Consider the following 25,321-nt stretch of genomic DNA (forward strand, 5'->3'; position numbering starts at 1 on the left):
ACATATATCAACGATTCTTTTCCATTTTTATAAGATTTTATATGCTTCAAGAATGTAAAACTTAATAATCATTACAAAAAATATATTACCTCGAATTCGACTTCCGGTGGAGGTAATATTTTACACAATACATTTGTTTACAGATTTCCAGCACATCTCTTTAATGGGATGTCTAATTGAGTAAATTATTGAATTACTTATCAATTTAATTTGTGATATTACTGCAGTAGTTCAGTTGCGTTTCTAAATCGAAAAACCAATTCGGCGCGCAGTTTAAATGACTACACATATATGTAGTACATAAATTCACATGGATATGATATATTATTTAAGCTTTTAACCCACGAGTAGTCGCGCTATGATTATTTTGCCGTACTTTTCCGTTTTCTATTTATTTCAATTTATTGGCACTATTATATTTTTACTTTTACGTAAATGTTTGTTAATGTTTTTTCGTATAGTGTGCGAAAATAGATGAAACGTAAATACGCTTATATTTACATAAAATTGGATATGTTTGTAACGGTCGATTTAAACTAGGTCCGGCCATAAACTAGTTCGAAAATGCAGGTAACAAATCAAAAAAAGGAAACAATCACGAAAAAGCTCGGCAGCTTGATAAAAGTTAGGAATGACGCAACACCCAAGCCGTGACGAAACACAATAGTCCCGGTACACAATAGTATGTAAACGTTAGTGTTTGTAGTCTCATTTTCTTATTAATTATTACTTATAGTAATTATAATCATATATGTATTCTAGTTATAATACATATATGTGCGAAAATATATTTCAAAAGGACGCGCCTACTAACGTTAGTTTTGAAACGCGTCTATTCCCGGGTTAAGCTAAGATCCAGCTTCGTTTATAGGTTTTAAAGGGATCTCCTATATTAGAGAGCAAAAAAATTCGATTTTTTTTTTCATGAATCAATAGTACCTCTTCGAGAATGGAATGTGTCCCTAAAATTTTAGAGTGAAATTCGAAATCCTTTCTCGAAATCATTTTTTACATTTTCTTCAATTTTGTGTACATGATTGAGAAAAAAGTATTTGTCCGATCGACTTCTTTTAGAGTTCATTCTTTAGTTAATAATCAACCATTCTACTCGTATGTAAACCTAAAAAATTAAATAAAAATCAATATTTTTTTTGCATAAACAAACGGCTGCTGCCTCAAAATGAAGTAATTTTTTTCTTCAAAGTCGCACAAAATTGTAATTTAAAACAAATTTTTTAGGTTTACGTAGGATGATATTCTATACAAATTAAAAATCTTTTTTGATTTTTTGATTCAGGCAAAAATTACAGCCGTTAGGATGTACACAAAATTGTTACGTCGTGGTGAACCGCCAAACTAAATGTTCATGTTTTTATTATTTAAAATACTTTTTTTACATAAATATTTATACGTACTCTACAATAATTATAATTTATATGTATTTATATGTATAAAACATATATTAAAACATGCAAAAAGTTTGAAATTGATAAACATTAATCTTTCTTATGAAAAAAATTACAAAAGACCACCTTGTTTTCGGCCTCCTATAATGTAGAAAACCTTCTCTTAATTTAGTGTAAAGCAGATTTTTTATCTACAATATAAGGCACAATTAATTTAATTTCAATAAGACGTAAAAATTTCAATAAAACATATTATTAAGGCAATACATATTTTTTGTTGTACCCAAGAAAATTTGTTTGATTTATCAATTTATGAGACATAACTTGCTCGGTTAAATCGTGTACTCGTGCGCGTTAGATGTTTCAATGCGCGTTGAAGTCACGTAAGGGATGGAATGCATATGATGGAGTTGAGGGAGGGGGAGGGGGGAGGGCGGAATTGCATCGGCAGGCCAGATACGTAAATGGCGCGAGAAAGTCTCTCATTACTCGGTAATAACCTGTAATAACGTAGATTTAATGCGTGGCTTCAAGTACAGGCTACAGATAATCGTTCACCGCCTTCGGCAGTTTTAATGAATTGCCCCCTTCCACTCTTCCGTCTTCTTTCTTCGCCCTCTGCACTGTTCCATTTCGATACCTTTTTCAATGAAAGAAATGTTATTTAATTATTATTCAATATCAGCTTACATAAATAATTAAAGAAAGGAGCATTAAAACCTACACAGATTCTTAGTGACAAGCAATAAAACTATTTTATATAAAACTGTTGCTTGATAACATAATATACATATTGTATAAATAAACAATCATAAATATTTCGACTTTATATTAGATCATCATGAATATGTACAATACATACAATCCAATTTAGATTTCTTTAACCGATAAATTCCTATAACTCATTCTACAACTCAAAACTACATATATTTGCCATAAAAAACTGAAATTGAATTTGTAACTCTTTGTGAGATCTTTTGTTGTCCAACGATTTTTCTTCTATAGAATAATGAACATCCATTGACAAAAAGCCATTTCTAATCTCTTTGTTTACTTTGATAGTCGTAACTTAAAATATACAGGAGTCATAAATCTTATGTACAATCAATAGTAACATAGCTAGAGTAGTTAATAATAATTAAAAATATTGATAATATATTGAATTTGTCAATTCGAAATTAAAATTGAAAGAGTGAAGATAGAATTTAATGCCATAAATAAATATAACATTTTAATTTTAATGTTAAATTGTTATAAAGATATCTTTTAATAAAAAAATATAGTCGACGAAAAGATGATTAAAAGACAACAGATGTCGCACTGCTAGTCATAGTCTTATAGTTATAGTCTATCCATATGATAACTAAAAGCTACTTTGGATATTTTTTGGATGTCTTTAATACTTCTTTTAGTTTTTATATTTTGATACAATATAACATTTAATAATATCGAATTCCTAAATTAATTTTTACATAAAACGAAATAAAATTGCTGATAATATATGTCCCATTTTCAATATTTGTCATGTTCTATGTGCAAGAGTCATTATCTTTCATATCATAGTCTTCTTTGAAGACTCGATTACAAAAAAATATTTTATTAGTGTTCATTAAAACACGAGTAAAATTTCTTATAATGCTGCATCTTTTATTCTGTCCTGTATGATTTTTAAATACAGGAAACTGAACTCCATCACGTCCATCTGGTGGCGATTTCGCATAAGCTCGTAAATGAGTGATAAAAAGTACCAAAATAACGGAAAGATATCTTTTTCATGTTGTCTTTTGGCAATACGAAAAGATATCTTTTAGTCAACCTTTTGCTTTGCAAAAATGACAACCATAGAAAGATGACGAAAAGATGTCTTTTTTTTTAAGTTGTCTTTCTCAGAACTAAAATATATTTTATAGACATCTTTTGGTTTTGCTGAAAAGACAATCTAAAAATAATGTCTTTTCATCATCTTTTAAACATCTTTTCGCTTTGTCGGAAAGGCAACTTAAAAAAGACCTCTTTTCGTTATCTTTTAATATTTTGTGCTGTACTGATCAATTGTTCTCCAGTCCGTTGCGCAAAAGTGTTATTTCTTGGTGAAAAAATCACATTGCCTTTATTACAATATTTTTAGATCGAAAGGCATAGAGATATGCTCTACGCAATTTCTATAAATGAATAAAAATGCATTCAGAATTGAAAAGAATTCATTTTAACATTATCCGTATTTCTACATAAATCCGTATTTCTGAAAATCTGAATCCATTTTAATCCGTTTCAATCCATTCTCGTTTGCTGGGAATGCATGCTGACACAACACATCACCCGAAACTTAAACAAAACTGAACATAACGTAATATCATCATATTATACTGGTAAATGTCGTCCAAAATCGAATTTATATGCTTGCATGGCGAAAACATGATAAAAATTAAGTATGTGCTGCTATTTCAAAAAGTAGAAGTAAAATCACAGCAGAAATACATCGCGATTTGTTATATCAAACCATACGCGACATATCTATATCAATTTAAATTTCCATCAAAGGCAAATATAAAGATTGCATAACGCGACTAGTGAAAATAAAAATGTGTAGTAGTTTCCTACCTGCAATTTAATGTCTGACACATTTCCTATAGAAAATTTAGAATATTGATTTTTTGAAAACAACAATTCTTTCAATGTAAGAATTGTTTATTTATTAATACTATACATAAGATGCAAAAAAATTAAAAGTATAATTCTATTTAACAAAATCTTATTCTGATTAAATATACTTTTTTAATAAAAATGCATTTATTTAATAAAGATAATCCTCCTAGAAAGAAAAGGAAGAAAGATAAACTGCAAAAGTTCAGACAAAAAGAACAAACCTTTCTCTCTCTTTCTCTCTCTCTCTCTCTCTTTCTCTCTTTCTCTTGAGATCATAACAATTCACGAGACAATCTTCAGTCACGAAAGATAATCTTCGAGAAGAAGTTCTCTCCAAGAAATTCCATATAAGATAATACCAGTAGATATATTGATATGCATGTATATATGTATGTGGTTATTATCTAAAATAAAAGGGAAATGTGTAGGATATCGTATTGTGGAAACGAGAAATATATATGTTATTTTTCCATTATTATATAGTGAAATAAAAAATTAATTTGGAATAATATGTCACATCTTTATAATTTATATATTCTTAGGTCGCATTCAGTAACGTTACCCAAGTATCTCTGTATATTATTTTGTTCTTGTTGTTCACCTAATGTTAAACAAGGATAAGATGATACACTCTAGGATAGGATAATTTTTTCAAATACAGTCTTAGTATAGTTTAATATATTGAAAATCTTTGTAAGCTTCATATGAAATATATCTTAATTGGTACGCAGTAGGTCATATTTATGTCCAAAGCAACTATGACAAAGTATATTCTTTACTTCTAATCTTTTATTTCTCTTTTATTTCACTCTCTAATTGCAAACCTTTACTATGCTCTGGGCATCCTTAGAACATTTCTTGGAGAACTGTGTTGTGTGGTCGAAGAATTTGAATATGATAGGATATCTTGCGATATTTTATTTTGAATATTCCGGATAGATATGGGGTGGGATCGTTTTGTCATTATGAAACAATTTGGGATATCCTCAGGATAAATGTTCTGTGTAAATATTATCGTTCTATTTTGGCAAATTGTGCTGTTAGAAGCTAAGCTTAATGAGGGAGCAGTAGATTGCAGAAATCTGCTGTATCGTCATGATCGAATTTGCTGGCATACTGCTAATAGTACTGCCAGAGCTAGTGCTGCTAACATTATGCTATCTGGATACATGTCGATAAATATTGCCGAATTTCACATAAATTTTACAAATTTTCACAACTTTCTTAAATTGCAAAATAATTAAAGCAAATTGTTAACCAAATTAAAAGATATTTAGATAAAGGTTTAAAACATTTTTGGAAAATATACAGAAATATAGTGAATATTAATGGGAATATTATATATATATATATATTTTCAGTTTTATAACGTCTTTCGTTGTTGTTCGATATCTCATACGTATGTGGTGCACACGCGGATCGTACACCGAGCATACGGGACTTACAATTTTAACGCTGGTTTCGAACGGCAGTTTTTGAGAGGTTTTCTTGGCAATAGATACTCTTGATGGTTTGCCAGACTATTGAAGAGGAGCTACAAGTACGTGAAAAATTCTTTGAATCTGCCTGGGATCGAACCCGGGATCTTTGGAATAGCCACCTACTATGCCACGCTCGTGCTCAATGAGAATATTATATATGATAAAAAAAAACGATTTGTTATAAATGAGCTTATATATAAAAAAATATATGTATAAGAAATATTGTGAATATATGAACTTGTCCAGAAAGTAAGCAGTACTTTTATATTAAGCCCATGATTTTTTTCATTGCATTATAACGTTGATCTTAATATTTATTATACTTCCGGATATTTCCCAGAAATGTATCAAATTTGGATCTAAAGAGTTTTTAGTGTAACTGATTTTGTAATTTAGAAAAACTGCAAAAATTTAATTATATTATTTATTGTTATTTTTATTAATCACTATTTATTTAATTAATTAATTCTAAGGTTGAGTATTAGTTATTAAAATGACACTTCTACAACTTTATTTTAATTACAGAAAATTCATTTGGAAGGTTATATAACTCATTACATATAATTCATAACCAAAATTCATACCCATCCTTTTAAGTGAATTAATTTTATAATTATTAATAAGTATGAACATTAATATGTTGACATTATATATATATATATATATATATATATATATATATATGTATTATTTATTACGTTTGTAATTTGTACTGTATGGATCGTAGCAGCATAAAATAAGATGATGATGCACGCAATACCTTAAATTAAATTAGACAAAATTTTACACTTTTTAATCGAAAAATTGTATGTAGGAGAGACTGGGGACAGTTGTAATGGAGGTTAGTTGTAATAATGCATATATCTTTTAAATGATAAGAGATAAGATAAAGAACAAAAATAGTCAGTATTGAAGCTTGCGTTTGCCTCATGACATTAATCGCGTTATGACATTAATCATGTAAAAGAAGTTATATAAAGTGCTCAGAGAAGCCATATAAGTGTAACGATGTTATATTTTTTTGCTTTAAACTTTCAAATAAAATGCTTTTTATCATGTTTTTATTTTATTAATTCTAATTTACGTTTTCTCAAGCTATATGCATATCTTTTCTTGATATTTTTAAGTGTTTTTTTTTTAAATATATTTATATAAATTTTTACAACATGGTTAATAGTACCGCATCGCCAGGATATATCGTAACACCATTAAAATAATTAACCATAAATGTTAAGAAGAGTCCGCTTACCTCAAATTTAAAAAAAAAAATACTGAATAATCGATGCGTTTTCGCATAAAAATAAAAATCTGACAAAAAAAAAGTATCGCTCTGTTTCATGAACCAAAATATTTTAAGTTAACGATTATTCAGGTTAAGAAATCTGTCACAGCCACGAAATACTGCTATGCATGCACTAAGGTCACATTTTCATGCTCTATGGCCATGAATGCGTTGTATTTTTTATTATCTTATTGTAATAAGATATTATTCACTACTTTACAAACGCAAATTCATTGTTTTATAAAAAATTATCTGTTCTGAAACACAAATTTACTCTTTTGAAACAAATTCTCTACTCTAAAAAACAAATTCGTTGCTTTTTAATAGTAAATTTACTGATTTAAAAACAATAATATATGAAGATAATTTATTTTTAAAGCATGTTACAATTTTCCCTAACTCTGTTTCATTTTGCCCTAAATCGGAACAAGTACTAATTCGGATTTTGATATTCTACTCGTAAACAGCCTGAAATTATACTTTTTTAGTAGCAAATAGTATCATAAACCTAAATAGTTATTGTATCATGTGCATTTTTTAAAACAAATAAACATATATGTTATAAATAAAGAAATGTATGTATTGAGTCATCTAAAAAGTATCCGCGGTTTTTTTGTCACTAGATGGTGTTGATGGTCAACACCATCTAGTGACAAAAAACCGCGGATACTTTTTAGATGGCCCAATATATTTCTAAAAATTGTAACAACTGTCCCTAGTCTTCCCTATTATAACTAAGCTATCGTTTTACTCACTGCATTGAAATTTACATATGACAAGTTAACAAAATTACCCGCGGTTATTTTCAATGATTTTCTGCTTTTCATCATGATCATAATGAAAAGCTTTCTTTGCGCTATTGGCATTTTGTACCATTCCGCATTGTATCTGTAAATTTATTACTTTTAGTATCTACTTATCTTTAATATCTACTTAACTATCTACTTATCTTTTTTATTCTTTTTTTTTTAAAGAAAACATTAATTCTTTTTACATTACTTCGCGAAATTTTTCAATTTTATTATTTCTTGTTATTTTATTCACTTGAGCATATATGATTTTAGTAAGTGTATTTCTGGTAATATGTGTAAAACGTACGCGGATTCATACACCTTTTCGCTGGAATCTATTATTTTCTGACCTTGCCAATTTTCAACGAATGTGTTGAGTAAAAGTGCGCTTAGATAACTAGTGTGTTTCAACAAGTGATTCACATCTTCCGTACTCGTTATCACCTAAAGAAGCATACATGGATGTAATTAAAAATCAATGTATAATATAATTATCAAATGAATATATATATATATATATAAAATTACCTGAAATCCTAAAATACTCAGAACCGATATATTAGCTCCGACGTGTATGAAGAGCGGTATTCTATGTATTGATTCAATAGCAAGGGAAAATCTATCATAGTACGTATAAAAATATAAATTATTGTATGCTTCAGAATGACAAGTAATGACGAAAATATGTACTAACTGTATCGCCTCTGTGTGCCTTCGAATACTGTACACAATATTCGAGTAAAGTTTCTTTGCAGACATCTGCAAATCGTTGCCTTCACATTCAAATGCGTTTTCCAAACGATATCTGCAAGATTGCTGTTATTCGCAGATATTACTTAAAAGCAATTTTGAGTCAATGATTTAAAACTCACCTCAAAGCTACAAACAAACCGCAGCAATGTTGAATGAGCGTCATATACAAGACGTCGAATGTAAGCATCAAGATTGTATAAGATATAACACATATGATAACGTGTACAAAAATTGGAACGTAATATTTTTTTGGATCAATCAAAATGTAATTGACATAATATGGTAATCCTACTTGTTTATGTACATTACTTGACGGATCGTCTTCGCTGGATTCCGTATAGAGTAATTTACTTAATAATGTTGTAAATAGAAAAACAACAGTATGACTGAGTAAGACACCTAATAATTAAAAAAAACACACGGTTTCAGGTTCTCTTATAATTTGTGATTTTATCAACATGATAAGAAGAGGTACACGCGATGTCAAGGTAACATGTAAAATGTTAAAAAGATTAAAATTTGATAAGAATTATAAAAAATATTTTGGTAAATACATATGTCGAATAAGGAAGATATATAGCCCCGATGACCTTGACCTTGACATATGTTGCAAAGGTCATGACCCTGAATAATCTCCAACAAATTTTAACTCGTTATTCGTTAAAAAGTTATTAACAAAAAAAAAGTAGTGTCATAAAACAGTAGTGTTATAAAACAAAAATTCTTCTTTAAAAATAAAAATATTCGATAATTGTCCCTATAAGGGACTCAGCCTCGATGACCTTGACGTAGACATATGTTCTGTCTAGTGACGCGCCTCTAAAGCAGTCAATTTCTTTAAAGCAGTGAATTTTTACATAAGAGAAGTTTTGGACACAACTATATTTTAATGAAACTTACATTACCATCGTTTCACGTTGTAAAGGTTGTATATGGATACATTAGATTTCATTATCGATTTCATTATCGAACATTTCTGTTATAACGAAAATTATGAATTCATGTAAAATCTGGCTTTGTGTTATCAAGTATATGCGTAGATGCATACACTTGGGTTCCGTTCCTCAGCAGGGAGCTACACTCCGAAAAAAAATAACCCAACTCATATTTTGGTGTGGGGTGGTTCTCGCTACTTGTAGAAAGTTGTAAATCCATGTTAAACATTGCTTGAATTTACAACTTTCCGCGCGAAAATAAAAAATGGGTTAGGTTAGATTATTTTTTTTCGGAGTGGAACCCACTGCATCACGCATACACTTTACAACACAAAGCCAGATTCTACATGAGTTTATAACTTTCGTTACAGCAGAAATGATATATTATTTTTTCAAACTTTTTTGTTAATAACTTTTTAACAAATAACTTTTAACGAGCGATGGCTGAAACTTGTTGGAAGTTATTCAGAGTCGTGACCATGATAACATATGTCAAGATCAAGATCGGGATTGTCTCCCCTATTCGACATATTTATTGTTATACTTTTATGTACCAATATTTTTTGTTATACAATAATATCCATGAAAATATGCATTGCGATAAAATATGTTCAAAAAGAAGTATGGTCGAAGGGGGGACGAAGGGTAGTAAAATTAATTTTCAAAAAATTGACAATAGCTTATAATCCTTAGTTTAAATATCCCACACTGTATATGTATTTATAATATATGTATGTATAATATATTGTTAAAAATGTACCTATATTATTATATACATACAGAGAGAAACAACTCGCCTGTATAAACGTAGCTTAATTTCTTTCCATACAATGCGTATGAAAGCAGAATTCTAGTCTCTTCATCCGACTTTGGAGAATACCAATACTGTCGCATTCTCGTCAAAAGTATTTTAATCTGCAGCTCGAAATCAATTTAAGTACGATTTTACATTGCTTGACTATTGTCCAATCTTATTCTACTCAGTCATTTAAATTGAAACGGAAAGAACAATTTTGCTAATCGAAATATATCTAAAAATTTAGCTATATAGATCTGCAAATAGTTTATTGGATTGTTAAAATAATTATATAGGATGTTTAAGCATAATGAGCAATGCTGCAAAAAGTTTAGACATTCCAGCAACCAATTTGAACTACATAATTATTGCGATGATTTAACAAAATTAATTTCAGATTTAAATTTAATTAAATTTTTATATTTTAGCAAAACCGTTCTTTCCATGTATACATATAAGAGAGATTATTTTTATTTACCTCTGATAACGTATATATTGCACAAATCAGTTTACTTATCGATACCGTGCTGAGAACTAACATCGGCAAACAGTCAATCACTTCTAAAGAATCTGACCAAATTTCAATTATACCCAGCACCTGCATTCAGAATGGATTTATATATTATGTAGATCACTTGTGCGATATTTGTGCTTGCAATCGATTTGATTCGTTTTAATTTCATGCTCTGTCATAGCCGAGGAAAAAGATCGCGACACTATAAAGTATTAAATTTTACAATTGCCACTATTATTCAACAATAATATAATTATCGAAAAAAACGTTTGATATTTATAAAGTTCACTACGTCTTCAGATAACAAAATCGCAGAATTAAAAAATGTATATAATGCGTCATAATAATTAAATGATCGTGTACCTCAAATGTCATTCCAGATCCAAATACAAGTAGAAATGCGAAATATATCGCACAGCGTTTGCCTGTCGTATGATAGGGCCATAGACCGCTGACGCTTAATAGAACCTGTATAATATTGTAATGCGACTCTCGAAAGAATTTATCGACATCGTCCATCTCCCTTATTATCGTCCCTTACCTATCGCTGTTTCGCGGGAATAAAATTTGTTTAACTCAGGGTATAGATGATAGTCAGACGCTTATGAAAAATTCCGTTTAATCTCGTCGATTGTCGTGTATCGGAAAACATATGCGTTGCTTCCACGTATCACCAATCTTCGAGAAACTGAATTTGCAATAGCATTCGTAGCAATAAATATTTATTGCACTCATATTATCTACGTTGAGACGGTACGCCTCTACGTAGTTCTTTAGGAACCTTTATATAAGGCTGAAAGACCAGAAAATTGTTTAAATTATGAATTACTGCAAAGAAAAGAACAGTCACCCTATGGACGTACAATCTTGAAAGTTTATTTTTTTATTCCTTTTTTTCCTTCCTGGACAATAAGAAATATTGAAATGACAGTGATGAGTGCTTTAATTAGTTTGTTTTACTTTCTATTATTAATAAGAACTTTTAAATACTTTATTTTAATGTTAATTATCATAGAGCTTTCTATGTGACAGATTATAAATTATTGTTAAACATTTATAATTTCAAGATTTTATTACCTGCAATTTTTAATAATAATTTTTAATAACAATTATAGCGATTAAAAATAAAAAGTTTTTTTTATGTTAACAAATATTTGTGATAGCAATGATAGCAATAAATAAAATTTATATGATAGTGTTAATAATTTAACAGATTAAAGTGAGTTCTGTTTAAAAAGAAATTTTCTATAGATCTCAAAAATGAATTAAAGTCTTATAATTTAAAAAAATATAACAAAGAAATTCAGGATGAGAATACAGCGCAAATATAAATAAACATAAAAAATTTTTGAAATAAAAAACTTATTTACTTTGCTAAGGCATGCTGTCTTTATTCCAATCGAACGTTTCGACTTTTTTTGGAGTCCTCTTCGATACAAATACATAAATTTATATATTCATAGAATGTTTAGCCATCAAAAATAAATCGCTTCTCAATAAGCATTATGTTATCAGAAAGAAGCTCTTCAAGAGCTCAAATTTAAAAATAAGATGTCCTACAATACAGTCTCGAAGGTAACATGAAATAATGATATCAATAAATTATCTAATACGTCAATTTTAGAGGAAAAAAAAAGATGTCATTTAAATGATAAAAAAATTCCTAAATCTGACGTCTAAAAAAATTCCTAAATCTGACTTCTTATATCAAGAAAACTTGCCTTAAGAAATGCTATATATAAATATCATCATAGATCCCTGAATTAATTTTTACAAAACTAAACGAATTATATATGATAATACGTTGAAATGTTTCAATCTGCTTCCATAGATTTCTATTTTAAAAACTTGATCCAAAAAATTGTTTTATAACACGAAAAGCTTTCATTATGCTATGCCTGTATTACTCTTTCTTACTTACGAGAAATTGATCTCCATTTAGTAGCAATACTGCGTATTTGTTTATTAATAGCATTTATAAATTGATAAATAAAGAGCTCTTGATCATAAAGAGCTCTTTTAAAAAACATCTTACAGAACGTTTTTGAGAGATCATTTTTAAAAGATTTTAATGAAATCCTTAAAAAATGATCATCTTAGAAAATATTGTACTTCTCAACAATGATTACTAAAAGTCGCTACAATTTTGTTGTTGCATTTTTATAATTTTATTATTCACAAATATTATAATTATTTACAAAAATATTATGATAATTATTTACAAAAATGCATTGGATGAGTTTTCTGCTATTTTTGAATTATATAAGTGTTTCTTTTAGAGAATCACATTTTTCTTTAATATTCATATTAGATTATCATCGGCAAAATTATTGATAATAGAAAAAACATTTCGCATCTTAAACATAACAAAATTGGTCCTAATCATTGTTTAAGAATGTAGCTAAAAAATAATTAAAAAATGATAGGCGATTGAGAGTTAATAATGCGGTAGTTAATAATAATAACTCGGGAGGCGATTCTCCATTGAAGATCCACCAGCGATCACACACTCAGACGTAATCCATTGTCTTCCCAGAAGAAACAGTTTCAGATTATTCGAGGTCCGTCTTTCTCCAAAAATAGAGGAGCTCCTTCACTGGAAGCTGTCCTATCTGATCAGGCTGAAATATCTTCAAGCCCAAAAGCTATCACCTTAATCCAACGCGGTAATTAGTTATACAATAATTATATTCTTTCACTAAAATATATATTTATAACAATTTACAAGGGAACCAATGTTAAATTCTGATTACTAAATGTTAAATTCTGATTTTAATGAAGCTTTGTATATATATATATATATATATATATATATATATATATATTATAGGTTACATTACATAAAAAAATGAATTTAGAAAATATTGGTTGCAGTGGAAAAATGATTTGAAGGGGTGAAATCATGCGGATTTTAGCTTTTTTCATTGTATCTTAAAAACAATTCGAGATATCAAAAAATGTTTTATATAAAACATTTGTTTATTAAAAATATTATTGACACAAATGAATAGAAGTAATTTTGTTATAAAGCTTTTGTATAGAAAGAGAAGCTTTTGTATTTTTTGGTGTCTCGAATAATTTTCGAGATATAATGGAAAAAACTGAAAACCTGCACTTTATCACATGTAAGGGATGATTTCACCTTTTCAAACCGACATTTTTTCGTCGCAACGGACATTTTCTAAATTCATCTTTGTATATATGTATACTAGTGTGCCCAATGAATACACCTAATATTGGAATAAATGAATAAAAAATGGATGAAAATATCCATTCGAATATACTTCTTTTTTGTTCGTCAAGAAACGAATGAATACTTTTTCATTCCATTTGAATGAATATTTTTTGAATATGATTACGAATATTTTCGTTTTCGCATTTACTTCTATTCTGTATTATCTGCACATAGCTTAAAAGTCTGCAAGAGAAAAACAGAAATCTGTAAAAACAAAATCTGAAAATAGCAAACCTGATGGCAAAAGAATCCTCCATCAGTGATGCCAGATAGCAGACTAATGACGCGGCACGGTATATAGTTAATAATTTGAGAATAATTATTATATGTATTATCTCAAATAAAAATTTAAATAAAATTATATGTTATCTCAAATGAAGATTTATATGAAAATTATATGTCATATCAAATAGATTGTATTTATAAATAAAAGTATTGCTTTCTAAAATGTTTTTTTAATTTCTAAATTTTCCTCATCAAATCTAAATATTACAACAAAAATAAATAAAAATCATTTTTCTTTACTTAAAATCATCAAAGTGCCGTTATAGTTAAAGGATAACTATTGCTTAATGGGACTTTCTTTTTCAGTTTAATTTTGTTTGAATATACTTAGTGTATATTAAAACTGTTGTACACTAATCTAATCTGAATGTAAAAATAAGATACAATGTATATTTTATCAAATACCATAATAAGTATATTGAGGATTTCGCGATTTAATTTGTTTCTATATTTTTATTAAACGTACATCTTTACGTCGATTTGTATACAACATCTTTAAAGTGCATTGAGTGTGTATCAATGAAAAATGCTATTACAGTTATGTAGTTTGTTACCGAGTAGAAAAAGTAACAAATTATCATTACTATAGTTACTGATTTTTAAAAGTAACTCATTACAATTACTGTTATTTGAGAAAATAACTTTTCGTTACTTTTTAAAAATCGATGACTATCAATCACAGCAGAGGAGCTTTCTAGTCTCAAGCGTTATGAGTGGCTTATGTCTAATCGTATCGTGTCAACGATAAAAGTAATTGTAAAATTTGTTATCGTTACCAAAAAAATGTAATTTCGTTACCGTTATAGTTGCCAAAGAAAAAAAGTAACGCAGTTAGTTATCAGTAAAGTTATCAGTAACGAAAAAAGTAATGTTCCTGTCGGCGCATGATACTCTTCAGGCTGGTGTTGTCTGCACCAATCTTGGCATTGAAGTCGCCAATCACTATTATTATGTCAGACTTTTTAATTCTACATAGCGTGGAGGCGAGTGCCTCATAGAATAGGTCCTTATCATCGTCTTGGGCAGTCTCTGTCAGGGAATAAATTTATTAAGAGTCTTGTGATCTATTTACAGACTACAAAATTTATATATTGGAATAAACTTAAATTATTTCTCAAGTTTATTATATTCAAAGGACTGCAAGTAGTAAAAAAACTAAAACGTTGCAATAAATATTATGCACAAAATAGTATTTACATTATATGCTTTTATTTAGTATTTGCAATCTCATTAATATAATATAACAAATGTAAATATAATTCCTGAAATACTTAATAAAAATAATACATAAAATATAAGACAACATTTTATTTGCATAATATAATTTTTATTAGTATAACATTACTATCTACATTGCATAACATTACATTACATTATATTACTATATTGTATATTGTATATAATATATTGTAACATTATATATTTTATCTATATGATACATTTATTACTTAAGTACAAAAAATAAATTTTTAAATCCATTTTTGAATAATATTAATTTTCCTTTCATGTATAAAATTTTGTATTTTTTTCTGTATTCTATTAGTCCAATGCTTCTCAATATTTTAAATAAAAGTGACTTGTGATAATACCAAATATAGAAAAAAATTACAGAAAAAGGAAAAAAGTTATTATAAAAAAATTTATTTTTTTCTATATTCAATAATATACAGTAATAATAAATATAATTGAATCACTCTTTTGCTTTGGTATTAACACAATATATACATAGTCATACTTTTACTTAAAATACCGAGAAATATTGCACTAATAGAATACAGAAAAAATACAAAACTTTATATATAAAAAGAAAATTATTATTATATTAGGTGTTGGAATTAATTCGTAGCGTTTTTAAAGATGAAAGAATGTTATTTATTTCACATGAGCATTAAAAAATACATTAATGAAAGTACTTCCCATCACTTGTAAAACGCTACGAATTAATTCCAACACCTAATACAAATATTGATTAAAACATTTATTTTTTGTAGTTAGATAATGAACATAATATAGGGGTAATAAATACAATATAATATAATACATAATATAACTGAGCTGTCCACGTATTTTTTGATATTTTTTGGCACTTTTTGGCTTGAAATGTGTTGGTATTCACTCCCACTACCGTTCCTACTCCTCACTTTATTGCTATTTTGTCGTAGCGCGCGATGTTCGATCTCATGGATGACACTAAGCTGAAATCGTTAAAAGTTATTATTGACTGAAATCGTTAAAAGTATTCTGTTAATAATATTATAAAATATTATTATTCATATTTAATTATAAATATATGAATAAAAGAATACTGTTAAACACATAATGAGACACAAGTCAAAAACTTTTAGCGATTTCAAACAAGTATCATCCTTGAGATCGAGAGTTGCACGTTATAACAAAACAGCAATGAAGTCCTTACTTCACACCTACTACCGTTCCTACTCCTTAGTAGGAACGGTAATAGATGTGAATACCTCACATTTCGATTTCATGCCAAAAGCACCGACCTTGGACAGCTCTGTAATATAAAATATTTATCATTCAAAACACCTTTAAATAGCCTTCCAAGCAACTTCATAGTTATATCGATCATAACAATCATAACGATCATAACAAATTAAACGTTCAAAACAAAAAAATATGATTTAACTTAACGGAATCTATTGCGTAATCGGGTAATTCGGGTTTGGAAGGCCTCTATTATTTTTCAGACAAATTGTGAAATAGCACTCAAATTTCAATTTCGACAAATGCAAAAAATCAAAGAAAAAATGATTTATTCAAAATCAGAAATTGATTTTCGGAATTTAACCAGCTTACCAAAAATAAGAAAATTATTCGGCAATAAAACTTATGCTTAGCAAAGTTCGTTAAAAAACGCTATACATGCACAAAATATGAAAACACAAAAAATATTGCAAAAATTGCTCTGTGAATTTTTGAGATTCCTCTTATCCGGTTTAAGGATTAATTACAATTAAATGAAAGCTAAAACATCTAGAAAATATCTTCATAAATAAGATCAAACGTTTCAACTTTTACTATGGTCTTTTCAGTGAAAATAAAATATAAAATAAAATATAATGATAAAATCTTTAGTTACAATTATTTATTAGCTTAAGAATCTAGGTAACAACTATATATTTTAATATCTCTTTTAAGTTTTAAATTAGTATAGTTAGAAGACTTAAAAATTAAAATTCGAAATTACTATAAGGAGCTATGAGTCAAGTAATTGACAAATATTATGTAAACTACATAAATTATTAACTAACAAACGCTTTGATCTAGCATGAGGTCATTACCAATGTTGATGATAACATATTTGAATTTGTAAAACCGTAAACGCATAATATAAAATCTATATGAAACATGAAAACTCTAGTAGAACATGGTAACTATGAACAATAGTTTCATCAAATTATACATTGGCTGTGGTCTCGCTACAAATGCTTTGAAGCGTTTGATGGACTAATTACAAGAAAAAATTTTACAAACTGACTAATTAAAAAAGCGTTTGCAATATCGCGTTGACCATACCTATTGTCATACATTTATGTATGTTCTGAAACCTGGAGATGTCGGATTGTCTGTCTGCAATCAATTGTGGAATAAAGAATATCCTGTCGTTGAATAAAGCAGTAAAATTAACTTTCTTGTTAATCACCATTGTTCTCAATGAGTTAACGTGTCTGTTAATTTGAAGTTAGAATTGTCAATCCGACATCTCTAGATTTCAGAACACACATAATAGACAATACACATTTAATACACTGTTATTACTACAACGACATGCGGTGCAATTTGTTGGCATGATGATGAATGTAAATTCTGTACATAAGGTATGCAACATTCAATCCAAAGCAAGAAATAAATATTCATACAAATCATAGAAAGATGAGTTTACTAACCTCATTCCATAATCCACAACAGTCGACAGGAGTCGATGTTGAGTGTACATATTGATAGTAAATTCAATATGGCAGCTACAACGAATTATTCCAGCCAATCAGAGAAATTTATCGATCACGTAACACTTTGCGAATCTCTGGGTGCGGTTGAGTTGCCACTACGAATGCTTTGAAGCATTTGATTGACCATTCGAAAGAAAGAATTTTACTAATTGACCAATCAAAAATGCTTCGAAACATTCATAGCGGCAACTCGACCGCATCTTCTGTTATAACTACAGTAGAGTCTTTCTAAATTTGACTTCTGTAATCTTTGCATTCCTCACACGTACTTTTCCAAACACTAATGTCATGTCCCTTCCATGCCGTAGATTGGACATGTATTGCACACGCATCTGCACTTAATTGTACTAGGTTTTCAGTGTATACAATGTAATTCCATAGGCAGATTATGCATAACTATTTGTTAATGTATTCTTTTGTGATACATAATGTGTGATACGTATGTACATATGACATGTTCTGATAAGGTTACCTACACTGTAGTGCACTTTGACAGGTTAGCGTGCGCAACTACGATCGCGTACGCAGTGATTGGTAGACTCGTGCTGTAGCGAGAGTACTCTATACTTTTGGTATTCCACACTTGTCGTATCATGGGTCAAATTTAGAGAGACTCTACTGCATAGGGTCTCTAGGTGCATCCAGAAGCACCGACCACTCACTGGCCTAGTTTCCACCGAGGATTTAAACCAGGAGATTGATTCTGTCTCAAACAAAGTGAAAATTACAAAAGTGAGCAAATTTACTAGATGTTGACTAATGAAATTATTAGTATTCTAGTAAATTCGCTCACATATGTAATTTTCACCTCATTTCAAGATACAGAATCGATCCCCGGATCAGAATGTAAGAACCAACCAACTACAGTCGAGTATTTCCCTGTTACAGTCGAACGAAAGGAAATGCTCGACTGTAGTTGGTTGGTTCTTAGGGGCTCCGCACAATAAAAGGAACAGGGAACTGAGAACTGAAAATAAGAACCTCTCAGAAACTGTATATTCCATGATAATACATGATTTCTGAGAGGTTGAAATTCTTACAGTCTGAGGGTCAATTCTGTATTTTCAAACAAGGTGAAAATTACACAGGTGAATGACTTTACTAGAATACTAATAATTTCATTCAGTCAACATCTAGTAAATTTACTCACTTTTGTAATTTTCATCTTGTTTGAAGATATAGAATTGATTCCTTTGTTTGAAGATACAGAATCGACCCCCTGAATTAATCCCCTGATCCAATTTAAATCCTCGATGGAAACTAGGCCACTGAGCGCTTAGTGAGGCCTAGAGAGCCTCAGAGAGAGGCGCCATACGAGAGATGACGTCATATTTTAGCGAAATTCTGCGAGAGAGAAAGAGATATACGGTCTCAGTCTGACATCTCTCGTATGACGCCACTGTGATTATAGGCTCTCTACCCTACTCTTATTCTTATAATTATATTTACAATTTGCAATTTGAATAAAGTTGGAACTCTTCTAATTGTATAAGCAAACTACATTTAATTTAAAATTGTGAAGAAAATTTATATGAATAAAAATGAATCAACCTCTAAGGTTGATTCATTTTTATTCATATAAATTTTCTCCCCCATCAATTTTTAATGGCGGTCCTCTTTTCTTTGTAAGTATACTCCCCCGTAAAAAAAACGAGTTACTAAATTTAATCCATTTTTGCAGGTAAGTATGTTTTAAATTTATTTTTTAATTTTATATCTCTCTTTTTTTCTTTAATTATTTTATTATATTTCGCTAAAATCATATTGCATTATGATTAGCGAAATACAATAAAATAATTAGCAATTACATTGCATAGCTTTTTAATATTATCTTTTATTGTAATCCTTTAATAATAATTATTTACAATACAATGTATAACAAAAAATGTTGTTCGAAATATAATAAGAATTATTATAGGAGCACAAGTAACAAAATTTAGTAATGAGGGAATATACGAAAATGTCGAAAATACATATGATAACACAAATTTTCTAAACCAATGTTTAATGATATTGATAAATGTGGAATGAAAATACTAACAACAATTAGATCGTACTTACTATTAATTATTAACTTGCGATTATATTATAAAACTTATTAATATCGTGATAAAAAGTCATTAATACATTTACGACAAGACTTTCATCGCATTTAAGATAATTATTCCGATAATTTGATCACATCAAGGTCCCTCCACGTTGTGATAAGGTTAATATCCGATACAAAGAAGAAAAAAATCTTCATAGAAAAGCGAACTTGATATATTCTGATTCTACGTCAAATTCATAAGATCCATTCGCAAAAAAAAGTTAAGCAACTGTCAAACACCAGCGATCTTATTACAGAAGGATGTGAATTCCAAATCTTTCAGACCACTTATGATAAAAATAATTTTGGTAGCATCGTAATTACATTTTTATTGCATTTTTAATATAATATCAAAATTTACGAGGAAATTATATGTTCTGCCACACATTACTACAAATCATCTCTTATTAAAAATAAAAAGATAAAATGATTTCCTTATGGAATGGTGATTACGAAGGAATATATTTAATAATAATAAAATACATGCATTATTGTAATTTTATATATGTATGAATATAAAAGTATCTCGGGTACCAACTGTTCGAGATAAATCGAACTTGATAATAACGAGATAATAACGAAAGAACTAAGTATGCTTTCTGAAAAATTTATCATATATAAAATTTAACAATCTTTTTTTTCTGCATTTTCCCAAAATTTTAATTATTAATATCCCGCTAATATAAAGGTATCCATTCGACTTATCTCGCATTTTTTGTATCCACACATTTTTAATTAAATTCATGTAATCACGATATCATTGATAAAAGAATATAAGGTATTTTGATAAAAAAATTATCTAAATCGACAAAAATCAAAACTTGTTAAATATAATCTCGTAATATATCTGCATGTATTTTATCATAGAAAAGTATAATATACATATAAATTAATAATTAACAATATTCTGGAATGGCGGGATGTCTCCACCTAACACCTAAAAATGATTTTAAAATAACAGTTAAAAAATTAAATACATACATTCGTAATCATATTTTTTTGTTAGAGCAATCATCGAAAAATAAGCAAATTATTTGCATAAAGCTTAGATTTATTTACTTAACAATTTGGATTAAAAAAAATAATCATTATATGTATATCCATACATTAATTATATAATATTAAATTCGTATTGTTAAGATATAGTACTATTATTAACATTCTTATTACTAGTGGGAGAACATTTAATAAAACAAAAAAAGCGACGAAAATTGTATGTTAAAATATACTACTGAATTAATTTCGTAACTTGATTTTAAAATATATAGCATAAAATTGTCTGACTCATTGACAAAATTATTACTTCCAGTGCAAGACGAGAAAACTCGGGATTAATTCTGATCCTGTACAAGAATTTCCAACAAGATACTAAACAAGACTTTGCAAATGGACTTTACAGAAAGTGACGAGGAATAAGTCTTCATATGATATTGTAAAATAATTTCGACTTTCTATCGATACAAATCACGCATTCACTGCATCAACATAGCATCCACTTGACGCGAGGGGAGCTTTCGTACATAATAAATTAGTATTTGTAATTTTTTAAAAATGTAAATGTAAAAATAAATGTAAAAAACAAACAAGAAGTTAATATTTAACCTATATTACCTCAGTCAAAGCTCGAATCTTTACTGACTTATTTAATAAATTAAATAGAAAAATTGACGATTATTTTAAACATCAAATTTTTAATTAAAAGTAACTTAAAATTATTAATGACTTTTTCATATTTACAATAAAATCCAAATTAAAAAAATTTTTTTAATTAAACATCTATCAAATTCGTTAAATTAATAAACAATTTTTGTTATCATATGGTTCGTCGATTTCATGTAATTTACATAAATAAAGCAACAATAAATTTGATTTACTACGACAAGATAAATGCTATCTGTATGGAATAGATATATTTAATATGAATATATAAACATTCCAATAAATGTATAATTTAAATTAATAATTATTGCGGAAATTACAAAAATAAACATGATGGCATTTACCTGGACATAGTTCACATAAATTTTATATTACGTATGTAATATTATTATACATTTATTTATGATAAAAGTAATTACAATATTAATGCGTATACATACTTTCTATATGTATAGAATTTTATAAGATATTAAGTTTAATTTCAGGGGAGCTGAAAATTCAATGAAATTTAAAATTATATATACTTTTATTTTCATATTTGACAATTGGGTTGTTGAATTAAATAAAATTTAAGATTAATTTAAAATTTTATTTAATTTTTAATCTTTTCTTTGCAATTATCAAGTACGTACACATGATGTCTATGCATCCTTACCTACATATTATATAATTTATTAGTTAGATTTATTATATAATATTTTTTTAGTTTAATAATATTTATTTTTTAAACAAAATTTAATTACCCGATCGCGAATCTATTTAAGTGTCATTTTATTTATAATAATTTAATTTTTCAATTTATCTACATTTATTGTCTTTATCTATACAGTCCCTACCTATCCATATACTTATCCTACCTATCCGTATTTTCATTTATTCGTGCCTATTCGCGTATTCTATCTCTGCCGTATATTTCTACTTCCTACATTACTTCATTAACGTGTAACACCGCGAATATAATATGTTAATGACTGTGTTCAGCACAGAAAACAGCTTTGCAAATGTTGTAAAATTCTTCAACACGATTGGTTCTTGCTTTAGATTCTTTATGAATTTAAATGAACTAATGATATTAAATCAAATTTTACAATAATTGCAAAACTGCTTTTTTTGCTGAATGCAGCAGCTAATGCCTAACCATGTCCTATCGTGTACTGATAAATTCAGAGAGATTGCCTAATTGATCCTATTAAATAAATGAGCAATAAATGATAATAATTAAAATAGACTTTTAATTTTTAAAATACAAAAAATTAATAAATAACAGAGCTAATGAGAGCCATTGCGGATAATGAAGTGCAACTAGAATTTGTAGATTAAAAAATCTACAAAACTTGCGCTTCATTATCTGCACAGCTCTCATTAGCCCTGTTATTTGTTAGTTATTGTATTTTAAATCAACAATATAAGAACTCGCAATTTGCGAGCAAGTTACCCTCCCGAATATTCAGAATTTATCTTTATACATATATATATCTTTAAAAAATTAGATTGGTGTTACACACCAACACCCACTTCGTTCAGATCCTCGTCTTCTTTCTGGCCAATATTCTGGCTTAATATGTCAGAGATCGACAGCAAGGAGGAATATTCCTTTTTGCTGTCAACTAAAAGCGTAAAATTTTACGCTTTTGTATGATGCGCGAAACACGAACGTGTCGCGAAGGGGCCACCATATTAATCAAATTGATTAAATATTAATTATCAATAATAATAATTTTATTAATACATGTGTGTGAATAAATTTATTCTTTATTCGCGTCTATTCGAAACTAAAAATAAATCTAAATTAAAAAAAAATCTCTATGAGGAATGTTTTCAATATTTTGATTTTATAAATCTCAAATATTATGAAATTAGATCAAATTTCTTAATATAAATTTTACACAATATAAACAACAAAACTTCAAATTAAATATAAATCGAAAATTACTGAATCGATTACTATCCCATAACATTTAAGGCCCATGTACGTATCCTTAACGATTCGAACGATTCGTTGCTGAATCTCATCTCAAAACATGCAAAGAGATAAGAAATTCAGATAAATGATGTAAGATCCAAAAGGGAAATAATTTTCCCTTACCATAATAAATATTGTATATCGTTTATATTTTAAATTATTACAATCATTTTTTGTATTATAATTTATTATTTCAAAATTAAGTATTTTAAAAGATGCAAAATTCCGAACGCGATTTTTTAAAATAATTTAAAATAAAATTCTTTTATTTCTTGACACAATAAACCTATATTGGATCTTACATCATGTTACTATTTTGACTGGTATAAAATCCAATTACTACATATGGATAAGTTATAAAAGTTTAGGCTAAAGTAGGTGCATTTAGTGCAATTTAGGTAAATTATAGTAACAATTAATAATCATAAAATATTTTTTATAAAAAAGCGAGATAAAAATTATACGACAAATGCGTTACATTAAAATGTCTGTTATTTCATTAGTAACAAGTATACAAATAATAAGTGTGAAGCAATACAAATAATATCTTTGAAAACAGTATTATTATATACATATATGTGTATGTATATTATTTTCTCTGCACCACTTAATAAATTTAATCCTAAATGAATATTTGAAAATAGGATAGATAGACAAGAATATAAAACTATACTTATTGTACTGTAACAAACACTATACTTTTATATTATAATATCTGTAGACAAAAAAAAACAATTTCATTTACTCTAATTACTTTTATATACATATGTTCTTATATTTTTTAATTTACTGTATTTCATTTATTTAAAAATACCAATACTTATTATTCTTGTTTTTACTTCCAAGTAAGTTAAGACGGAATATACAAGGTGTTTGACAACGCTGTTGACAACGCTCGTAGGTACAGCGGACTAAACTGTCGAAAGTCTTGTATCATTTTGCAATTTTTGCAATAATTAACAAGATATTAATAATCATTCAATTTTCAATAAATTTTTACTCAAATACCATTAACTTTACAGAAAAACAACAAGAAACAAAAATTGTTAATTTTTTCCTTATAAAGTTCTAAAATTTTTTTCAGAATTTTTTAATATCGTATTTTCTTACATGTTGGTAAAAATACTTGCCAATGAAAAAATGCAATACTAAAAAGTTGATAAAAAATTCTGAAAAAAATCTTAGAACTCTATAAGAAGAAAACAAACAATTTTTGCTGTTTTTCTATAAAATCGATAGTACGATCAATAGATCATCGCAATAGTAATAAGATATTAATTATTAAATAGTGCCGAAAATGAAGATCAATATTCACCACTATTTAATAATTAATATTTTGTATATTTGTTTTTAATAATTAATAATTCTTTAATAATTAATATCTTGTTACTATTGCGAAAATTGCAAAATGGTAGAGGATTTTTCGACTCAGTTTAGTCCGTTCTACTTGTCCACGAGCGTTATCAGTACAATTATCATCCTGTATATATTTTAATATAAAACATATTTAAAAAA

General features: G+C 27.9%; 1 protein-coding gene and 1 long non-coding RNA gene across 7 annotated transcripts; both read right to left on the reverse strand.

The window, feature by feature from the left end:
- Nucleotides 1–6,219: 6,219 nt before the first annotated feature.
- LOC105148130 (uncharacterized) lies at nt 6,220–13,405 on the reverse strand. 3 transcript variants are annotated; one of them, XM_087413132.1, is made up of 9 exons: nt 10,968–13,405; nt 10,569–10,688; nt 10,092–10,209; nt 8,479–8,758; nt 8,301–8,411; nt 8,135–8,225; nt 7,914–8,050; nt 7,571–7,703; nt 6,220–6,293 (listed from the first exon to the last, which is right to left on the reverse strand). In XM_087413132.1, the coding sequence occupies exons 1-9, from the start codon at nt 11,121–11,123 to the stop codon at nt 6,228–6,230; spliced, it is 1,212 nt and encodes a 403-aa protein (XP_087269258.1). In that variant the 5' UTR covers nt 11,124–13,405; the 3' UTR covers nt 6,220–6,227. The 3 variants fall into 3 exon arrangements, with proteins under 3 accessions (XP_087269258.1, XP_087269257.1, XP_087269256.1); XM_087413131.1 differs by having other exon boundaries at nt 10,092–10,215; XM_087413130.1 differs by having other exon boundaries at nt 8,135–8,411.
- A 1,144-nt stretch (nt 13,406–14,549) lies between these two features.
- On the reverse strand, nt 14,550–18,705 carry LOC147907341 (uncharacterized). 4 transcript variants are annotated; one of them, XR_015547330.1, is made up of 3 exons: nt 18,572–18,705; nt 18,033–18,107; nt 14,550–15,153 (listed from the first exon to the last, which is right to left on the reverse strand). It is a non-coding gene; the product is annotated as an uncharacterized LOC147907341 (long non-coding RNA). The 4 variants fall into 4 exon arrangements; XR_015547331.1 differs by having other exon boundaries at nt 18,033–18,190; nt 18,365–18,666; XR_015547333.1 differs by having other exon boundaries at nt 18,365–18,664.
- Nucleotides 18,706–25,321: the final 6,616 nt, after the last annotated feature.

This window comes from Acromyrmex echinatior, chromosome 14 (genome assembly GCF_024713525.1).
Source record: "Acromyrmex echinatior isolate Ae372 chromosome 14, ASM2471352v2, whole genome shotgun sequence".
Taxonomy (NCBI): domain Eukaryota; kingdom Metazoa; phylum Arthropoda; class Insecta; order Hymenoptera; family Formicidae; genus Acromyrmex; species Acromyrmex echinatior.